Raw genomic sequence first — 22,459 nt, forward strand, 5'->3', positions numbered from 1 at the left:
TTTAGTATTATTTATATTTGTTTATTTTTGTATTTTGAATAACAGTCAAATTGAAGTGTATGTTTTTCTCTCTCATGGGGTTGAAAAAGTCAGCAAAGCAACAAGATGTTTGTTTCCTGCTTCTATGTAAACATGTTCTCCCTCCATCTGCTCAGATTATAACCATCTGCTGATGAACACGACACAAACACACAGAAGAAAGAAACATTTCACTACAAATCATTCAGAAAGTCACTAAAAGCTCATTCTCAGTTTTAGTTTCAGTAACATGACATCAGTCATGTCTTTATAGAAAACAAAACAAAGTTTCTTTTTCTCTCTGCCTCTGAATTTTTCTCTCACAATTTGTGTCAAGTTTTTCTCTTAAACTCTTTCTTTATTTTTTTTCTCTTCTCCCAAAAACAATAGGGAAAAGGTTTCTATGACCAAAACGTTTTTTTAGAAGTTTTTTTTGAAGGAAGAAGAGGAATTTTTAAAAGATCATTGATCATGTTAAAATCGTCTCCACTGGAATGAAACACTGACACTCAGATAAAAGGTATAAATGAGCTATTAAATTTTAATGTGAAAAGCTTTTAAGAAAAACCCTGTTTTGACTCATTATAGGAGCAGAACTATATGATCTGCTCCGTCCTGTAATTGTTGTGTGCGATCTCATCAATATCTGGACCATATTTCAACCTGAAATTAAAAGAAGAAAAAGTTAAGAAGTTACATTTTTCATATAAAAAAAATAGTTATTATTATTTGTATTGTAATGTTATTTTTATGATAAGCACATTTTATTCTATAAAGAAAATCTAGTTTTTTTTGGTAAAGTACTATATGAAAAAGTACTTAGTAAAATCATACATTCAGGTTCATCGAGATGAACAAGTATGCATCATCTATTTATGCAAAGCTCTAAAATATTTTATTGGGTGAAAATTGTGGTTTAAAAAAAAAAGAGTCCTTATTTGCTACATAAAAATTGAATAATCTTAACAGGTTACTGGTTAACATAACACACACACTCTCCTCTGATGATCATCAGCATCCTCTCATGAGTCTGGTGCCGGCGGCTCGTCCAGTATGTCGGTGATGGGTTTGTCCAGCAGGGGGCTCCACTCAGGGGCCTCGACGGCGTCCAGCAGAAAAGCCAGTTCAGCCTCCAGCTTCTGAAGAGTGTCCTCCACCCGCTGACCAAACACACACAAACAACCATGAGAGTGGACAGTGAAGACACTTCTACACATAAAACTGTTTACAGTGAAAAGAGCAAAATGTTGATCATAATGAAATTTCTCAGAAATTAAATGTCCATGTCATATTTCACCCAAAAGGGAAAATTAAACAAGAAAATATTTGGTTTAAAGAAAAGATTTATGTAAATATTTAAGTGAAAACTCAGATTTTTAAGCACATCCCTATGAAGCCATTTCATATCACGATGTAAACTCAGAAATTAGAGAACCAAAAAAAAAGTTCTGAGCTGTTACATGTAAACTCTGAATTCTGAGTTTAAATCTTGCAAATTAGTGACTTTTTCCCTCTGAATTCTGAGTTTACTTGTAGTTTTTTGACTTTTGCAAGATGTAAACTACAATTTTGGAGGGAAAAAAGTCATACGTTTGCAAGATGTAAACTCCAATTTTGGAGGGAAAAAAGTCAAAAACTACAAGTTGTAAACTCCGAATTTAGAGAGAAAAAGTAAAAAAAAACTACAAGTTGTAAACTCCGAATTTAGAGAGAGAAAAATAGAAAACTACAAGTTGTAAACTACAATTTTGAAGGGAAAAAAGTCATACATTTGCAAGATGTAAACTACAATTTTGGAGGGAAAAATGTAAAAAACTACAAGATGTAAACTCCGAATTTAGAGGGAAAAAATTCATACATTTGCAAGATGTAAACTACAATTTTGGAGGGAAAAAAGTCATACATTTGCAATTTGTAAACTCCGAATTTAGAGGGAAAAAAGTCATACATTTGCAAGATGTAAACTACAATTTTGGAGGAAAAAAAATTAATACATTTGCAAGATGTAAACTACAATTTTGGAGAAAAAAAACATTTGCAAGATGTAAACAACAATTTTTGTTGAGGGGAAAAAAGTCATACATTTGCAAGATGTAAACTACAATTTTGGAGGGGAAAAAGTCATACATTTGCAAGATGTAAACTACAATTTTGGAGAAAAAAAACATTTGCAAGATGTAAACTACAATTTTGGAGGGAAAAAAATTAATACATTTGCAAGATGTAAACTACAATTTTGGAGAAAAAAAAACATTTGCAAGATGTAAACTACAATTTTTTGAGGGAAAAAAGTCATACATTTGCAAGATTTAAACTACAATTTTGGAGGGAAAAAAGTAAAAAACTACAAGTTGTAAACTCCGAATTTAGAGAGAAAAAAGTCATATATTTGCAAGATGTAAACTCCAATTTTGGAGGGGGAAAAGTCATACATTTGCAAGAGTAAAAAACTACAAGTTGTAAACTCCAATTTTGGAGGGGAAAAAGTCATATATTTGCAAGATGTAAACTACAATTTTGGAGGGAAAAAAATACATTTGCAAGATGTAAACTCCAATTTTAGAGGGGAAAAAGTCATACATTTGCAAGATGTAAACTACAATTTTGGAGGGAAAAAAATACATTTGCAAGATGTAAACTACAATTTTGGAGGGGAAAAAGTCATACATTTGCAAGATGTAAACTACAATTTTGGAGGGAAAAATAAAAAAAAACGACACGTTCTAAACTCCGAATTTAGAGGGAAAAAAGTCATACATTTGCAAGATGTAAACTACAATTTTGGAGGGAAAAAAGTCATACATTTGCAAGATGTAAACTCCGAATTTTGGAGAGAAAAAAGTCATACATTTGCAAAAGTAAAAAACTACAAGTTGTAAACTCCGAATTTAGAGAGAAAAAAGTAGAAAACTACAAGTTGTAAACTGCATATTTAGAGGGAAAAAAGCCATACATTTGCAAGATGTAAACTACAATTTTGGAGGGAAAAAAGTCATACATTTGCAAGATGTAAACTCCGAATTTTGGAGGGAAAAAAGTCATACATTTGCAAGATGTAAACTACAATTTTGGAGAGAAAAAAGTCATACATTTGCAAGATGTAAACTCCAATTTTGGAGGGAAAAATGTAAAAACCTACAAGTTGTAAACTGAATTTAGAGAGAAAAAAGTAGAAAACTACAAGTTGTAAACTCCGAATTTAGAGGGAAAAAAGTCATACATTTGCAAGATGTAAACTACAATTTTGGAGGGAAAAAAGTCATACATTTGCAAGATGTAAACTCCAATTTTGGAGGGAAAAAAGTCATACATTTGCAAGATGTAAACTACAATTTTGGAGGGAAAAAAGTCATACATTTGCAAGATGTAAACTCCGAATTTTGGAGGGAAAAAAGTCATACATTTGCAAGATGTAAACTACAATTTTGGAGGGAAAAAAGTCATACATTTGCAAGATGTAAACTACAATTTTGGAGGGAAAAAAGTCATACATTTGCAAGTTGTAAACTGCAATTTTGAAGGGAAAAAAGTCATACATTTGCAAGATGTAAACTACAATTTTGGAGGGAAAAAAGTCATACATTTGCAAGATGTAAACTCCGAATTTTGGAGGAAAAAAAAAGTCATACATTTGCAAGAGTAAAAAACTACAAGTTGTAAACTCCAATTGTGGAGGGAAAAAAGTTATACATTTGCAAGAGTAAAAAACTACAAGTTGTAAACTCTGAATTTAGAGAGAAAAAAGTAAAAAACTACAAGTTGTAAACTCCGAATTTAGAGGGGAAAAAGTCATACATTTGCAAGATGTAAACTACAATTTTGGAGGGAAAAAAGTCATACATTTGCAAGATGTAAACTACAATTTTGGAGGGAAAAAAGTCATACATTTGCAAGATGTAAACTCCGAATTTTGGAGGAAAAAAAAGTCATACATTTGCAAGAGTAAAAAACTACAAGTTGTAAACTCCAATTGTGGAGGGAAAAAAGTTATACATTTGCAAGAGTAAAAAACTACAAGTTGTAAACTCTGAATTTAGAGAGAAAAAAGTAAAAAACTACAAGTTGTAAACTCCAATTTTGAAGGGAAAAAAGTCATACATTTGCAAGATGTAAACTACAATTTTGGAGGGAAAAAAGTCATACATTTGCAAGTTGTAAACTCCAATTTTGAAGGGAAAAAAGTCATACATTTGCAAGATGTAAACTACAATTTTGGAGGGAAAAAAGTCATACATTTGCAAGATGTAAACTCCGAATTTTGGAGGAAAAAAAAAGTCATACATTTGCAAGAGTAAAAAACTACAAGTTGTAAACTCCAATTGTGGAGGGAAAAAAGTTATACATTTGCAAGAGTAAAAAACTACAAGTTGTAAACTCTGAATTTAGAGAGAAAAAAGTAAAAAACTACAAGTTGTAAACTCCGAATTTAGAGGGGAAAAAGTCATACATTTGCAAGATGTAAACTACAATTTTGGAGGGAAAAAAGTCATACATTTGCAAGATGTAAACTACAATTTTGGAGGGAAAAAAGTCATACATTTGCAAGATGTAAACTCCGAATTTTGGAGGAAAAAAAAGTCATACATTTGCAAGAGTAAAAAACTACAAGTTGTAAACTCCAATTGTGGAGGGAAAAAAGTTATACATTTGCAAGAGTAAAAAACTACAAGTTGTAAACTCTGAATTTAGAGAGAAAAAAGTAAAAAACTACAAGTTGTAAACTCCAATTTTGAAGGGAAAAAAGTCATACATTTGCAAGATGTAAACTACAATTTTGGAGGGAAAAAAGTCATACATTTGCAAGTTGTAAACTCCAATTTTGAAGGGAAAAAAGTCATACATTTGCAAGATGTAAACTACAATTTTGGAGGGAAAAAAGTCATACATTTGCAAGATGTAAACTCCGAATTTTGGAGGAAAAAAAAAGTCATACATTTGCAAGAGTAAAAAACTACAAGTTGTAAACTCCAATTGTGGAGGGAAAAAAGTTATACATTTGCAAGAGTAAAAAACTACAAGTTGTAAACTCTGAATTTAGAGAGAAAAAAGTAAAAAACTACAAGTTGTAAACTCCGAATTTAGAGGGGAAAAAGTCATACATTTGCAAGATGTAAACTACAATTTTGGAGGGAAAAAAGTCATACATTTGCAAGATGTAAACTACAATTTTGGAGGGAAAAATGTCATACATTTGCAAGATGTAAACTCCGAATTTTGGAGGAAAAAAAAGTCATACATTTGCAAGAGTAAAAAACTACAAGTTGTAAACTCCAATTGTGGAGGGAAAAAAGTTATACATTTGCAAGAGTAAAAAACTACAAGTTGTAAACTCTGAATTTAGAGAGAAAAAAGTAAAAAACTACAAGTTGTAAACTCCGAATTTAGAGAGAAAAAAGTAAAAAACTACAAGTTGTAAACTCCAAATTTAGAGGGGAAAAAAGTCATACATTTGCAAGATGTAAACTACAATTTTGAAGGAAAAAAGTCAAAAACTACAAGTTGTAAACTCCGAATTTAGAGGGAAAAAAGCCATACATTTGCAAGATGTAAACTACAATTTTGAAGTAAAAAAAGTAAAAAACTACAAGTTGTAAACTCCGAATTTAGAGGGAAAAAAGACATTTGCAAGATGTAAACTCCAATTTTGGAGGTAAAAAAGTAAAAAACTACATGTTGTAAACTCCAAATTTAGAGAGAAAAAATTAAAAAACTACAAGTTTACATCTTGCAAATTTATGACATTTTCCTTCTAAATTCGGAGTTTACAACTAAGAATTTAGAGGAAAAAAAGTAATAAAAACTAAGAGTTTACATCTGGCAAATGTATGACTTTTTTGTCCTCTAAATTCTGAGTTTACAACTTTTTTACTTTTTTCCCTCAAAATTATGAGTTTACATCTTGCAAATTAGTGACTTTATCCCTCTGAATTCTGTGTCCAGTAGTTTTTTACTTTTTTGTCCTCTAAATTATGAGTTTACATCTCAGAATTTAGAAGAAAAAAAGTCATACATTTGCAAGATGTAAACTCAGAATTTAAAGGCAAAAAGGTCACAAATATGCAAGTAGAATTTAGTGCATGAAAAAAGTCAAAACCTAAAAGATGTAAGCTCAGAGTGTAGAGGGAAAAAACTCACAAGTTTGCAAGATTTAAAACTAAAAGGGGTAAAGTTAAAAACTACAAGTTGTAAAAAAAAAAAAAAGTCACAAATTTGCAAGATTTAAATTTAGAATTTAGAAGGAAAAAGGTTACAAATTTGCAATTCATAAACTTTAAAGACGTAAACTGAGAATTGATACTACAAAAATGTAAAATGTTTTCCACAAATTTGCAAGATGTAAACTCAGAATTTAGTGGGGAAAATTCTGAAACTACAAGATGTAAACTCAGAATTTAAAGGACAAAAAAGTCACAATTATTTAAGATATAAACTCATTTACATTTGCAAGATGTAAACGTAGAATTTAAAGGACGAAAAAGTCAAAGCTTAAAAGACTTCTACTAAAGAATTACGAGCGGAAAGTTAAAAACTACAAAATATAAACTCAGAATTTAGAGGGGAAAAAAGTCACAAACATCCAAGATGTAAGCTCAGAATTTAGAAGGAAAAAAGTCACAAATATGCAAGATTGTAAACTCTGATGTGAAGGACAAAAAAAGTGAAAAACTACAAGATGCAAACTTATAATTTAGAGTGAAAAGAAATATGATGAAGATGAAGACATAACAAAAAAATATACAATGAAACAATGAGGAAAAAAAAACTGAGGAGGAATAGACGATAAGATGAAGTCAAGAAGTAAAGTGAAGTGTTTGATTAATGCTGAAAGAAATCAGAAAGATTTCCAAGAGCGAGTGACCAGACACATGTGATCAGCCAGAGGTAAAGGACACGCCGGCATTAACAGAGCTCACGTGACGCGTGTCTTTCCTCAAATTGCCTTAAGAGAGACTTTGAGTCTGATTAAACGCTGATGGAGATCTGATGATGCTGAGCTGCTTCAGTGACGTCACCTTCTCTACGACGTCCATCCGGTCATGAAGAGCGTTCTGATCCTGACAGGCGTTTGAGCTGCTGCTCGTCTCTGTTACACACACACACACACACACACACACACACACACACACACACACACACACACACACACACACACACACACACACACACACACACACACACACACACACACCACACACACACACACACACACACACACACACAAGATATAAAGTCAGAATTTAGAGGGGGAAAAGTCACAAATTTGCAAGATATAACAGACAAAAAATATATATAAAAAAAATACAAGATGTAAACTAAGAATTTAGAGGACAAAAGTGTCAAAAACTACAAGATGCAAACTTATAAATTCTGAGTTTTTCAAATGTGACTTTCCTTTCTCTGAATTCTAAGAAAATTGTTTTTCAAGATATAAACTCAGAATTTAAAGGGGGAAAGTCAAAAATTTTAAATAAAAGTAAATAAACACATGCACACACAAATACACAGTAACACAAGATTTCAACTCTAAATTTAGAGTGGGAAAAGTTAAATAAATAAATAAATAAATAAAACAAGATTTAAACTCAGAAATTTGCAAGATGTAAACTGAGAATTTTGAGAACAAAAAAGTCACTAATTCTCAAGATATACACTCAGAATTTACAGGACAAAAAAGTCACAAATTTCAAAGATAAAAACTCAAACTTAGAATTTAAAGGGGAAAAAGTCAAACTACAAGTTGTAAACTCTGATTTTTTTCCCCCTGCAAGATGTCAAATTTGTAAGATGTAAACTAAAACACATGCACACATACACAGTCACACACAGGATATAAAAATTAGAGGGGGGGGGGGGAGGGGGTAAAAAAAACATTATTTAAAATGTGTATTTAAAGGGGGAAACTCAAACTACAAGTTGTAAACTCAGAATTTAGAGGACAAAAAAACTACAAGATGCAAACAGAATTCACACATTTGCAAGACAAACTCAGTTTAGAAGGAAAGAATTACAAAGTTGGAAGATGTAAACTCAGAATTTAACAAACAAAAATAATAAAGAATGCAACATGTAAACTCAATTTTTCAAGAAATAAACTCAGAATTTAGAAGGTGAAAGTCACAGATTTGCAAGATGTAAACTAAAACACATGCATACACACATAAACAGACACATACACAGTCACACACAAGATATAAACTCAGTAAAACAATATTTAAACTCAGAATTTAGAGCACAAAAGTGTCAAAAAACTACAAGATGCAAACTTGGAATTCAGAGGGGGAAAAGTCACACATTTGAAAAACAAACTCACATTTAGAAAGAAAAAAGTCATATTTGCAAGACGTAAACAGAATTTAGAGGGAAAAATCAAAAACTGCAAGATGTAAACTCAGAATTTATAGGACAAAAATGTCAAATGTTTTCCACAAATTTGCAAAATGTAAACTAAACACATGCACACATACACATACACAGTCATACACACAATATAAACTCAGAATTTAGTGGGGGAAAAGTAAAAAAAAAACTATTTAAACTCAGAATTATAGGGGAAAAAGTCACAAATTTGCAAGGTGTAAACAGAATTTAGAGGGGAAAAGTCACAAATTTGCAGGATGTAAACTCAGAATTTAACAGACAAAAAAATAATAAAAATACTCAGAATTTAGAACACAAAAGTGTCAAAAACTACAAGAGGCAAATTTAGAGGGGGAAAAGTCACACATTTGAAAAAAAAAAAACTCAGAATTTAAAAAACGTCACAGATTTTCAAGATATAAACTCACAAGTCACAAATAAGAAAGATGTAACCTAAAACACATGCACACAGTCACACACAGGATATAAAATCGGGATTTAGTGGGGGAAAGTAAAAAAAAAAAAAAAGTAAACTAAACTCAGAATTTAGAGGGGAAAAAGTCGCAAATTTGCAAGGTGTAAACTCAGAATTTAGAGGGTGAAAGTCACAAATAAGAAAGATGTAACCTAAAACACATGCACACAGTCACACACAGGATATAAAATCGGGATTTAGTGGGGGAAAGTAAAAAAAAAAAAAAAAAGTAAACTAAACTCAGAATTTAGAGGGGAAAAAGTCGCAAATTTGCAAGGTGTAAACTCAGAATTTAGAGGGTGAAAGTCACAAATTTGAAAGATGTAACCTAAAACACATGCACACAGTCACACACAGGATATAAACTCAGAATTTAGATGAGGAAAGCATCAAACGTTTTTCACAAATTTGCAAGATGTAAACTAAAAATTTAAAGGGAAAAAGTCAAAAACTGCAAGATGTAAACCTCATAGGGACCTAAAAAAATATCTCCACAAGGACAAAATTTACTGGTACTGCAATTCTATTACTATTTGGTTGCCCATAACATAGAGAATACCAGGTAAACACACACTTGCACACACACACACACACACACACACACACACACACACACACACACACGTGTCTCACGCAGCTTTTACAGGAGTGTTTCCGCTCTCAGGGCTCGTTATGTTTCATAACAGTTTTCCCGCAGGATTCCCACCTCCGCAGTCTTTGATGTTTTTGCATTTAACATCCTGTCGTGAGCAGCATTTTAATAGATCTTCTCTGTAAGTGCTGCAGGATGTTCGCTGTTAAACACACGCCTTTCTCCATCGGCCTCCAGCAGCTGATCTGACGTCAGTTCATCTGCTCTTCAAGGTTCACAAATCTGAGCTTCTCATGACTCACAGGCAGCTCAGAAAACACCATGAGAAATTCAGTTTAACTTGATGTGCTAAAATATTTTTATAGTTTTGGTTCATTCATGTCCATGTTGTCGTGTCTTCATGAAAGTTCACCCAAAAATCTATTATTTTCTGGCCTTCATGTCGTTTAAAACCCGTATGACTTTCTTCGTCTTCAGAACACAAAAGAAGCATCATTAAAATACCACCTGTGCACAAGTTCTGATATTTTGAGAACAATAATAGGTTTTATTTACAAAGCACCTTTCTAATCGTCAAAGTGCTACAACACAATTAAAATAAATAGTTAAAAACATCAAGTAAACAATTACATCAAGACCAATACAGTTTAATACAGTAAACAAAACGGTAACACTTTACAATAAGGTTCATTAATTAAACATTAGTTAATGTACTAACTAACATGAACTAACCATGAGCAATACATTTGTTACTGTATTTACTAATCTTCATTAACGTTAGTTAACGAAAATACAGTTGTTCATTGTTCATGTTAGTTCACGCTGCATTAACTAATGTTAACAAGATTTTAATAATGTATTAGTAAATGCTGAAATTAACATTAACAAAGATTAATAAATGCTGAATAAGTGCAGTTCATTATTAATTCATGTTAACTAATGTTTTAACTAATGTTAACTAATGAACCTTATTGTAAAGTGTTACCAACGAAACCTTAAAAATTATGATGTTTGTCATTAGAAATTTTATCAAATTTTTTTCCCATTGTTCATATAAAAACTACGAGTTTTAGTGCCACGTAATTTTTTTTTTTAAATTACGAGAATTCGAAATAATACAAGAATAAAGTCAAATTACTATAAGAATAAAGTCAAAATATTTCCAGAATAAAGACGAAATTGCGAGAATTAAGTTTAAATATTATGTGAATAAAGATGAAATGTTTCAAAAATAAAGTTTTAAATTACAAGAATAAAGTGTAAATGTTCCAAGAATAAAGTGTAAATGTTTCGAGAAGTCAAAACTATGATAATTAATTCGTAGCAATTACAAGATTAATTATATAATATTTTGAGAGTATATTCAACAATATTCAAATAAATTTAGGTGGCCTGGCAACTTCTCCCGGTGCTCTCAATCCGGGCCTTTGCATTCGCAATATACAGTAGGCTATACTCTCAAAATATTATAACTTTAATTTCTACGATTTAAACTCTTGAAACATTTAGACTTTATTCTTATAGTATCCGAGTTTATTCTCGCTGTATTTCGACGTATATCTCGTAGTAATGTGACTTTACTCTCGTAGTATTTTGACTTTACTCCCGTAGTATTTCAACTATACTCTCGTAGTATTGTGACTTTATTCTCTTTGTATTCCGACTTTATTCTCGTAGTATTCCGACTTTATTCTCATTCCGACTTTATTCTCATAATTTTCTGACTTTACACTGGTAGTATTTCGACTTCAATCTCGTAGTATTTCGACTTCAATCTCGTAGTATTTCAACGTCAATCTCGTAATATTCCGACTTTACTCTAGTAGTATTTCGACTTCAATCTCGTAGTATTTCGACGTCAATCTCGTAGTATTCCGACTTTACTCCCGCAGTATTTCGACTATACTCTCATAGTATTGTGACTTTATTCTCGTAGTATTTCGACGTCAATCTCGTAGTATTCCGACTTTACTCTAGTAGTATTTCGCTTTACTTTTGTAGTATTTCGACTTTATTCTCGTAGTATTTCGACTATACTCCCGCAGTATTTCGACTATACTCTCCTGGTATTGTGACTTTATTCTCGTAGAATTCCAACTTTATTCTCGTAATTTTCTGACTTTACACTGGTAGTATTTCGACTTCAATCTGAGTATTTCAACGTCAATCTCGTAGTATTCCGACTTTATTCGCGTAGTATTCCGACTTTACTCTCGTAGTATTCCGACTTTACTCTCGTAGAATTCCGACTTTATTCTCGTAATTTTATGACTTTACACTGGTAGTATTTTGACTTCAATCTGAGTATTTCAACGTCAATCTCGTAGTATTCCAACTTTATTCGCGTAGTATTCCGACTTTACTCTCGTAGTATTCCGACTTTACTCTCGTAGAATTCCGACTTTATTCTCGTAATTTTCTGACTTTACACTGGTAGTATTTCGACTTCAATCTCGTAGTATTTCGACGTCAATCTCGTAGTATTCCGACTTTACTCTAGTAGTATTCCGACTGTACTCTAGTAGTATTCCGACTTTACTCTCGTAGAATTCCAACTTTATTCTCGTAATTTTATGACTTTACACTGGTAGTATTTCGACTTCAATCTGAGTATTTCAACGTCAATCTCGTAGTATTCCGACTTTACTCTCGTAGTATTCCGACTGTACTCTAGTAGAATTCCGACTTTACTTTCGTAGAATTCCGACTTTATTCTCGTAATTTTATGACTTTACACTGGTAGTATTTTGACTTCAATCTGAGTATTTCAACGTCAATCTCGTAGTATTCCGACTTTACTCTCGTAGTATTCCGACTTTACTCTCGTAGTATTCCGACTTTACTCTCGTAGTATTCCGAATTTACTCTCGTAGTATTCCGACTTTATACTCTTGTAGTATTCCGACTTTATTCTCGTAATTTTCTGACTTTACTCTGATAGTATTTCAACGTCAATCTCGTAGTATTCCGACTTTATTCGCGTAGTATTCCGACTTTACTCTCGTAGTATTCCGACTTTACTCTCGTAGAATTCCGACTTTATTCTCGTAATTTTCTGACTTTACACTGGTAGTATTTCGACTTCAATCTGAGTATTTCAACGTCAATCTCGTAGTATTCCGACTTTACTCTCGTAGTATTCCGACTTTACTCTCGTAGTATTCCGACTGTACTCTAGTAGAATTCCGACTTTACTTTCGTAGAATTCCGACTTTATTCTCGTAATTTTATGACTTTACACTGGTAGTATTTTGACTTCAATCTGAGTATTTCAACGTAAATCTCGTAGTATTCCGACTTTACTCTCGTAGTATTCCGACTTTACTCTCGTAGAATTCCGACTTTACTTTCGTAGAATTCCGACTTTATTCTCGTAATTTTATGACTTTACACTGGTAGTATTTTGACTTCAATCTGAGTATTTCAACGTCAATCTCGTAGTATTCCGACTTTACTCTCGTAGTATTCCGACTTTATACTCTTGTAGTATTCCGACTTTATTCTCGTAATTTTCTGACTTTACTCTGATAGTATTTCGACGTCAATCTCGTAGTATTCCGACTTTACTCTCGTAGTATTCCGACTTTACTCTCGTAGTATTCCGACTTTACTCTTGTAGTATTCCGACTTTACTCTCGTAGTATTCCGACTTTACTCTTGTAGTATTCCAACTTTACTCTCGTAGTATTCCGACTTTATTCTCGTAGTATTCCGACTTTACTCTCGTAGTATTCTGACTTTACTCTTGTAGTGTTCCGACTTTACTCTCGTAGTATTCCGACTTTATTCTCGTAGTATTCCGACTTTACTCTTGTAGTATTCCGACTTTACTCTTGTAGTATTCCGACTTTACTCTCGTAGTATTCCGACTTTACTCTCGTAGTATTCCGACTTTACTCTTGTAGTATTCAGACTTTACTCTTGTAGTATTCCGACTTTATTCTCGTAATTTTCTGACTTTACTCTGATAGTATTTCGACGTCAATCTCGTAGTATTCCGACTTTACTCTCATAGTATTCCAACTTTATTCACGTAGTATTTTGACTTTACTCTTGTAGCATTTCGACTTTAATCTCATAATATTTCGACTTTATTCTCGTAATTTTCTGACTTTACTCTGGTAGTATTCCAACTTTACTCTCGTAGTATTCCGACTTTATTCTCGTAATTTTCTGACTTTACTCTGGTAGTATTTCGACGTCAATCTCGTAGTATTCTGACTATACTCTCTTGTATTTCGACTATACTCTCATAGTATTTCGACTTTATTCTCATAGTATTCTGACTTTACTCTCGTAGTATTCAGACTTATTCTCATAGTATTCCAACTTTATTCTCATAGTATTTCGACTATACTCTCGTAGTATTTTGACTTTACTCTCGTAGTATTTCGACTTTATTCTCATAGTATTTCGACTTTAATCTCATAATATTTCGACTTCATTCTGATAGTATTTCGCCTTTAGTCTTGTAATATTTCAACCTTATTCTCGTAATATTTCGACTTTATTCTTAAAATATTACGACTTTAATCTCATCTTTGATTTTTTTAACATGGCACTAAAACGCCATCGTGAAAAATTAATAAACATTGAAGAAGACTAAAGAAAGTCATACAGGTTTGAGTGACATCAGGAGAGTGAATGATGACAGAATGATGTTTTGAGGATGAACGGCCCCTTTAACTGCTGATGAAGCACTAATGCCACACATTCATTTAGTTCAACTCTGGGCTTGATGGAGAGTTTCCTGAGCCAATAAAAAGAGAAAACAAGAGCATGTGTGTGTGTGTTCATTCCACGAGCGTGAGATCACACACATCATGCTAATCACCTCTGCTGATCACGTCATCTCACACAAATGATCCTCCCTCACCGACACTGAAGATCCGCTGATACAGATGCGCCGCAGGGTTCTGGATGAACTCCAGCAGTTCATGTGTGAAATCTCATGTGTTTGTGGGGTTCTGTCAGTCTGAACACATGCCAAATCAGAACCAGATGTTCTAGTCACACACACACAGAGGCTCAGATTTACAAAAGTCCCTGAGAACCGTCTGAAAACACCATTAGATCCTCAAAGACAGTGACTGTGTATCAAACTCATAAACTACAGACAGTCCTCTATCAAACACGACTCACGATGACCTTCAGCCAATCCGGCGTCTTACCTGCGCAAATCTGACCAATGAGAAGCATCAGAAGAGCCGCACGTGTCGACCAGCGGCCCATGACAGACCTGCGGGAGAGAGACGTGACGTCTGTCACAAACACTGGTGAGAAACCAACAGAATGATCAGCAGAAGCTCACTCTCACCTTTGACTTCAGCTCTGGAGTGTCTGTGGAAGCGTCTCTTCTGTCACGCTGTCTCTCGCTCTCGATTTGCTAGACTCCTGATGAAAACACAGAACAAAAGTGTTCTGTATCTGGAGGAGGAGGGCTGTGTGTGTGTGTGTGTGTGTGTGTGTGTGTGTGTGTGTGTGTGTGTGTGTGTGTGTGTGTGTGTGTGTGTGTGTGTGTGTGAATGTGTGTGTGAGTGTGTGTGTGTGTGTGTGTGTGTGTGTGTGTGTGTGTGTGTGTGTGTGTGTGTGTGTGTGTGTGAATGTGTGTGTGAGCGGGTGGGTCTGCTTCACGCTCTCCAGCAGGACTGAAGCCAAACACACAGAAACATAAAGACACAAACTCAACCACAGACTGTGACTCATGACTCAGAAGCCAGCAATTCACAAACGTTTTCATCAGCTAAACTCATTTGAGCTTGACGCCTCAAAACATTTACTGAAATGAACAACATTTTCATATGTTTACGACTCTCTGATGTCACTTTATGGTCACATGCCATGCAGCTACACTTTCACAGTAAGTGTGTTTGTTTTAAATAATTTAAAAAAATTATGTAAGTTTAATTTTTTAAATAATTACAAATTAAATTTTTTTTTTAGGGCTGCCCCCTAATAGTCGACTAACTGTTGGTGGATGAGGAGAGGCTTGGTCAACCAAAATTATATTAGTTGTTTAGTCACAGAAAAAGAAAATCCACAGAAAGTGGCGATAAGGTCAATGTTAACGGCTGGTCTGTGTGGTAATATTGTAGTACATTGGGCAGGACATCTAAATGCTCACCTAGCATTCATTAACCTCAAATATGGCTTTTCATCTGAAAGATGTGAACTGCTGCTCAAAAGTTTAGTATCAGTATAACTTGTAATGTTTTTAAAGAAGTCTCTTATGCTCATCAAGCATTTATTTGATCAAAAAGTGTTGTTACAATATAAAATAATGGTTTTAATATACATTAAAATATTTTTTTCCTATGATGTAAAGCTGACTTTTCATCAGCCATTACTCTAGGCTTCAGTGTCTGATCCTTCAGAAATCATTCTAATATACTGATTTATTATTAGATTTATCAAAATTGAAAACAGTTGTGCTACCAAATATTTTTTTTGAACCTGTGATACTTTTTTCAGTATTCTCTGATGAATAAAATAATAACAGCATTTATTCAAAATCTAAATATTTTCTAACAATATCAATTTACAGGGTTTCTGCAGATATGAACAAGTGAAATTTAAGACTTTTTAAGACCTTTTTAATACCACCTTATATGAAATTTAAGACCGAAACCTGTAATGGAAATAGATATTATATTACATGCATATATGTAATATTTAATGTGTTTAATGTAAAAAGTAAACACAATTTCATGGCTGTCATAAATTACATTTATTACTACGATATACAGTGAACTTTTCATATCAGCAGATACTATTCCACACAAAATATCCCCATAAAAGTACCACTAGAAATATCTGATGTAAAAAAAAAATTCTGAAGCAATATTTTCATCAGTGCTCTATTAGCTTTTACATCTTAAATCTGCATATTTGATTTACCTTTATAAAGGCCTTTTTTTTACTTTTGAAATGTATGCATTACCTTTGAAATTTATTTTATGAATTTATCAATAAATTCTAAATGGCTGTTAGCAGTGAGATTACACAATTTACACTGCAAAATTAAAAGTGAGATTAATGTTTTAAATACATTTATTGATTTACAAATATATACATTAGAAATGTTGGGTGGAGGCATACTTTTAAACACACTAAACTACCAGCAGGTGGCGGTAAGTCACTTCATGAGCGAGTTATTTCAACTGATTCGATCAAAACGCTGAATCATAGCAAAATGTTGCTAGGAGAATGCTTCTGCTGCGATCCTTGTTTGGAACTATTTTTGTTGGTGAAACAGAACAAAACAGTGAAAATATTTTGTCTAATATGTAAGTAACTACTTGACTAACTACTTGTTTATTGAGCTAAAATTAATGTAACATTTGTAATTGTGAGAATATTCAGCAAAAAGCTCACTTGGTATATTACTGAACTATATCATGTTATAAATAAACTATACATTTGAAATTTTTACCTCAGTGTGTTTCTTTAGAGTGCTGTTACATTAATTTGTTTTAAAGTATGTCACAAATAGACCAGAAATACAAGATCCATTATCAATTTCTGTTTACGTTGAATGTATTAAAATATGAATCTTTCTTGCCTTTCGATGCTTGTTGTTTTCGTCACTTCAGTTTTAATCAGGCGGTTTGTTCGGTCGGGCAAGTAAAAAAAACATTTTAAAAGTATCTCCAAGGCTGGCGGTCAGCTAGCTTGACCTATATTTATTATTATTATTATTGAGAACATTATATACAGAAAAAGGTAGTTTGACCTGTATTCTGCTACTGCGATTCTGTCTGAAGACCCAGTAACTTCCGCAGGGGGAGAAAAAAATCTACAGTTGTTAGCAACTGGCCTTAGCCAAGCCCTATATTCAGTTTTTTCAAGCTAAGTATCGCTAAACTTGCACTTCCCCAAAGCTAAAAAGTTAAATCCATTTTACTTCTGCGGTGCAATCCGAGAGAGACTCGCGCCAATAACAGAAAGCTGATTGGCTATTGCATGTTGGTCTCATTTGTAGTTTAAATACAGCAAATTATATTTGGAATAGTGAAATAAAGAACTACAACACCACGGAAACAACAAAAAGAGAATTTAAATGAGCATTAGAGGTAGGTTACATGGACATCGGAAAAATAAGACCTATGTGAAATTATTTAAGACCTAGAACAGCGAATTTAAGACTTTTTAAGGCCCAAAATTTTGATTTTTAAATTTTAGACTTTTTAAGACTTTTTAAGACCCCGCGGAAACCCTGATTTAACACATCCTTGCTGAATAAAAAGTAATAATTTACTTTTTTTTTAAACTAACTTTTGAACAGTAATGTATATTGTTAGAGAAGATTGAGAAGATTTCTATTTTAAAAATAAATGCTGTTTTAAACTATTTATTCATCAAAGAATTCTGGAAAAAAAGTATCACAGGTTCCAAAAAAATACTAAGCAACACAACTGTTTCCAGGACTGATAATAAATCAGCATATTAGAATGATTTCTGGTCATACAGACAAAAGTAATACATCTTTTGAATCTGTGAGGATTTGTGTGCATTCATTATAACAACAAAACGTTGCGCTTTTGTAAAATAATTAAACCAAACAACATGTGCTTTCTGCCTTCTCGGTCTCAGTGAACATGAGCGTGAAACTTCAAAACTTCCTCAAATGTCTACTTTTACATAAACCAATTCAAATAGAAAACAAATATTCTCAGATTATGTAATCCATATGAAACGTGCATACAGGCGCATCATTACTGACGAGTCAGTGTTGCCGACTTCTTCTCTTAAGCCAAAAACAAAGAAAGCACTAGTTTATCAATATATTATTAAAACGTTAATGCAGTCTCCTTGCTGTTTTTCTCTGCTGGTGTGCTGTGGCAAGCTTGAGTGTGCTTGAGTGCTTGTTAGTGTAACAGATGTTATATTTATTAATTAATTTCACTCAAAATCTCCCTTTGTTATTATCATTTGTTATATTTCTTTCATTATTTTGCATTCTGGAATTTCATTTATACTTCAAATATTGATTTCTATTAATTGAGATGTCATATTTCTATGGTTGCACACTCATTTTTCAGTTTTGATTAATACGGTGCGTGGCTCCTTTAAGATTCTTTGCGATGTTCTTTCATGTTCCGGTTCTGGTTGCTCTCCTTCAGTTCGCGGTAAATGCGCCTGAAGAGAGGTGGGTTGTACTGACGCTCTGTCAGAAAAGTTTGAAATGAGTTTTTTTTTAATGTAGTATAACATGTAATTTGTTCTGAAATGCACTTTAATCGTATTCAAACATGTATGAAGTTTGTGTGAATTATGTTATGAGTTAAAGCGTGTATTGTTGGAGCGAATTCATGAATGTAAGCATGAGTGTGCAAGCTCTGTTGGCTAAAATAATGCCTTTTGCTAACAGGCTGATTGAGAGAAGGCCAGACTCGAGCTTGCAGTGATTTTTTCATTTTTATTCATACAGGTATGTTCACTTTCATGTTTCTGTTTATATTGTTTTTAATTTGTGTAAAATGCTTTATTTTTTTTGAAATGTTAAACAATATTGAGTTGTTTATTTGAGAAACTCAAATATGTGAAATGAGAAAAATGTTGTTCAGTTCGCGGTAAATGCGCCTGAAGAGAGGCTGATTGAGAGAAGGCCAGACTCGAGCTTGCAGTGATTTTTTCATTTTTATTCATACAGAATTAAAATCCGGCCTGTGAAATTTCTGTTGTCCGGTCTCCTTCAATGTCAACACACACAACGCAGAGTTCCAATAGAGACCGGTCACATTGGTGCCGTGACTTTTGTTTGATGCAAGTCATCGTGGATCCTCATCGATCAACGTCAGCTTGGTCGCCGGGGTTTGCTGCATTCTGGAACGTCCAAATTCTGCCTGTATTTGTGCCAAAGGAAACACAGGTTGGACATTAGACTGTATATAATTCAAAAAAGGTTGAAACTTCATATTTACAGAAAAAAAAAAAAAAAGACTTAGAAAACGTTTCATTTGAAAAAGAAGAATTTTTGTTTAATAATCTGATTTGTGTATTACTTTTAGGTGTGTACACATGTGAACAGTTTTTTTTCTGTGGTCATTATCTGTTTTAATTTATTTTTGTTGATCTGTGAAACTCAAGATGTCACAAAATAGTGAGAAGACAAGTTACTCCTCTAATGATGGGTTTGAATTGGGTTTTGCTAGGGGGCGTATATTTGGTGAACTTGAACAGACACCACTCAGAAGGACAGTTAATATTGGCTCTCCTGATTTCTGTTCTACCCGTAATCCCGGTAGAGTACATACTACTGAATCAGAAAAGTGCGAAGGTGCTGCTTCAGACAGCCGAGAACACAGTAATGCCGATTTGAGTAGTTTAATCACACAGCTTGCTCAACAAATAGGGCAGTCAATATCTGATCAGCTGAAGAAAAGCAGTGATAAAAAAGAGTGTCCTGACATTCAAACGCAGAGCATAGGGACCAGTCAGGTTCTCATGGGGTCACCTTCTCTTAATTTGACCGGCATGAAGTTTGTGATGAAGCCTGATGTTAAGGCGCCTCCCTGTTTCAGAGGGGATGGATCTGACAAATTATCAGTACACGAATGGGAAGAACTCATGGATGTTTATATGAGAAAGAAAGGTGTTCCTTTAGCCGATCAAGCGGATGAGATCATGTCGAACTTAATGGGAAGAGCCAAAGATGTAATCAAGATAGCACTACGCAGCAATCCATCGCTGAAGCCTAAAACAAACCCAAGAATTGTCACAGACATACTCAAACAACACTTCAGTGAATTGACATATTCATCTATGCCGCTTGCTGACTTTTATGGCACTTTACCTGTAGCAGGAGAGAATGCAATGGAATATTGGATTCGGCTTAACAAAGCTGTTGATGTTGCTGACGAGGGTTTGAGAAGGCAGGGTAGAAGTATTGAAGATCCTACTCGTGAGGTGACACAAATGTTTGTTAAACATTGCCCTGACCAGTCTCTGTCTGCTATCTTGAGGTTCAAGTCTGCTGATAGGTGGACAGCGGCTGAAATACAAGAACGTCTTGATGAATATCAAGCTGAGAAAAGAGCACAAATGAAGGCGCAGTCTAATCGTTCTGCCTTTGCGAAGCCTGTAGCTGCTAATGCCCAAATGTTGAATTTGGATGATGGAACACCTGGAAACGAGCTGAAAGTGTCAACAGGTCGAAGTGAGTTGCCAGTTACACCATCAGGTCAGACAGGTGACAGCTGCACTCAGTCTCTTATCAGTTTGCTCGATCGTGTGCTGAAACAAAGCATGCAAACCCCCTCTGTACCTGTAGATTCATTTAGGCATGGGAATGTGAGCAGGAAGTTTTGCAAAGTGTGCAGAGGCATGGACCACTCTACAGTTGCACATTGTAGAAGAGACGGTTTATGCTTGTTTTGTTTCGAACATGGACACAGGAAAAGAGAGTGCCCGAAGTGGAGTAGTCATGACAGCCTAGAGGCATACAACTCTCCACGAGGAGCTGGTCCTTTAAACCATTAGACCCACATTTGGAGAGGGGATGTGTGGGTGATGATCAAACCCTCATAAGTGATCTGGAGCTGCAGTATGAGAATGCATGCCATACAGCATTTGATGGTACTTGCGTGATATACGCACAAAATATGCAGACAATAAAGACTTTTGATGAGCTTTTCTATACTTCTGTGATTTTAAATGGCCAGTTCCACATGAGAGGAATGCTTGACACTGGCTCCATGTCTTGTACCCTCAGTGAGATAGCTGAACAAAAGTTGTTAGCTGAAAATGTTGTCTTGGACAAAAAATCACTACCTGAGAATATCATTCTTGTCGGTGTTGGGGGTAGGACCGCACAGCCAAAATGTTTGTACGAAGTTAGTATGAAAGTGTATGGCATCAGCTGTCAAGTTCCAGTTCTCGTTGTTCCAGGACAACATGATGATTTAATTCTTGGCTCCAACTTGATTAAACATGTTGTGAACAGAATGAAGAACACAGATGAGTATTGGGAATTCATATCGCAACGTGCTACACAGTTATCACCGGACGGTGAACACTTTTTGGATGTTATGTCTAATCTCACACGCTGGCGACATGATGAGATCCCTAGCAAAATCGGAACAGTTAAGCTACATCATGCTGTCACTCTTGCTGCTAACCAAGAGCATTTAGTTTGGGGAAGACTGCCCAGCAACACTCCATTGTCCCTTGGAAGCACCATTCTCGTTGAACCAACTGCTTCCAAGACTATGCCAAGAAACATCATGGTAGCTCGTGTGATAACATCTATGTGGGGTGATAGGTGGGTACCTATGAAGATAACCAATTTGTCTGACCAACCTGTCACGTTAAGAAAGAATCGGAAATTGGCAGATGTTTCACCTTGTCTGGCTGTAGAAGATTTCCCAGTTTTCCAGGGCACTGGAAAGCTAAAGGAAGGTAGTTCAGAGGTGGAAGTTACCCCAAGTTGTGCTTCAGATTTGAGATTGCAAGATGTTGGGTTAAGCGAAATTGACATCAGTCACTGCAAAGTTACTGAAGCATCCAAAGAGAAACTTGTGCAGTTGTTGGTGAATTACAATGATGTGTTCTCTAAACATCCCTTAGACTGTGGTGAGGCTAAGGAATTTGAACATCGCATCCGACTTACAGATGAGAGGCCATTCCGGTTGCCATATCGGAGGATCCCTCCTGCTCACTACCAGAAGTTGCGCGAGGTGTTAACCGAAATGGAGGAGCAAGAGATAATTAGAAAATCTGTAAGCGAATATGCATCGCCATTAGTACTGGTGTGGAAAAAGGATGGAAGCCTCCGCATTTGTACAGACTTCAGGTGGCTTAATGCGAGAACACTCAAAGATGCTCACCCACTCCCTCATCAGTCAGACTGCCTTGCTGCTTTAGGAGGTAACAATTTCTTCAGCACTTTGGACTTAACCTCTGGATTCTATAATTTGCCCATGCATGAACAAGACAAAAAATACACCGCTTTCATTACTCCTATGGGACTACATGAGTATAACCGCATGCCACAAGGCTTGTGCAACAGTCCAGCT

At 34.4% G+C, this 22,459-nt stretch overlaps 1 protein-coding gene across 1 annotated transcript; it reads right to left on the reverse strand.

Annotated features, from left to right (window-relative positions):
• Nucleotides 1–459: 459 nt before the first annotated feature.
• Nucleotides 460–14,845, reverse strand: LOC141325110 (placenta-specific protein 9-like). The gene is made up of 5 exons (XM_073833607.1): nucleotides 14,761–14,845; nucleotides 14,615–14,682; nucleotides 7,032–7,102; nucleotides 1,014–1,178; nucleotides 460–681 (listed from the first exon to the last, which is right to left on the reverse strand). Exons 2-4 carry the CDS (start codon nucleotides 14,673–14,675, stop codon nucleotides 1,041–1,043), a joined length of 270 nt encoding a protein of 89 aa, XP_073689708.1. The 5' UTR covers nucleotides 14,676–14,682; nucleotides 14,761–14,845; the 3' UTR covers nucleotides 460–681; nucleotides 1,014–1,040.
• Between the last annotated feature and the right edge of the window lie 7,614 nt (nucleotides 14,846–22,459).

The sequence above is a fragment of the Garra rufa genome, chromosome 2 (assembly GCF_049309525.1).
Source record: "Garra rufa chromosome 2, GarRuf1.0, whole genome shotgun sequence".
NCBI classification, from domain to species: domain Eukaryota; kingdom Metazoa; phylum Chordata; class Actinopteri; order Cypriniformes; family Cyprinidae; genus Garra; species Garra rufa.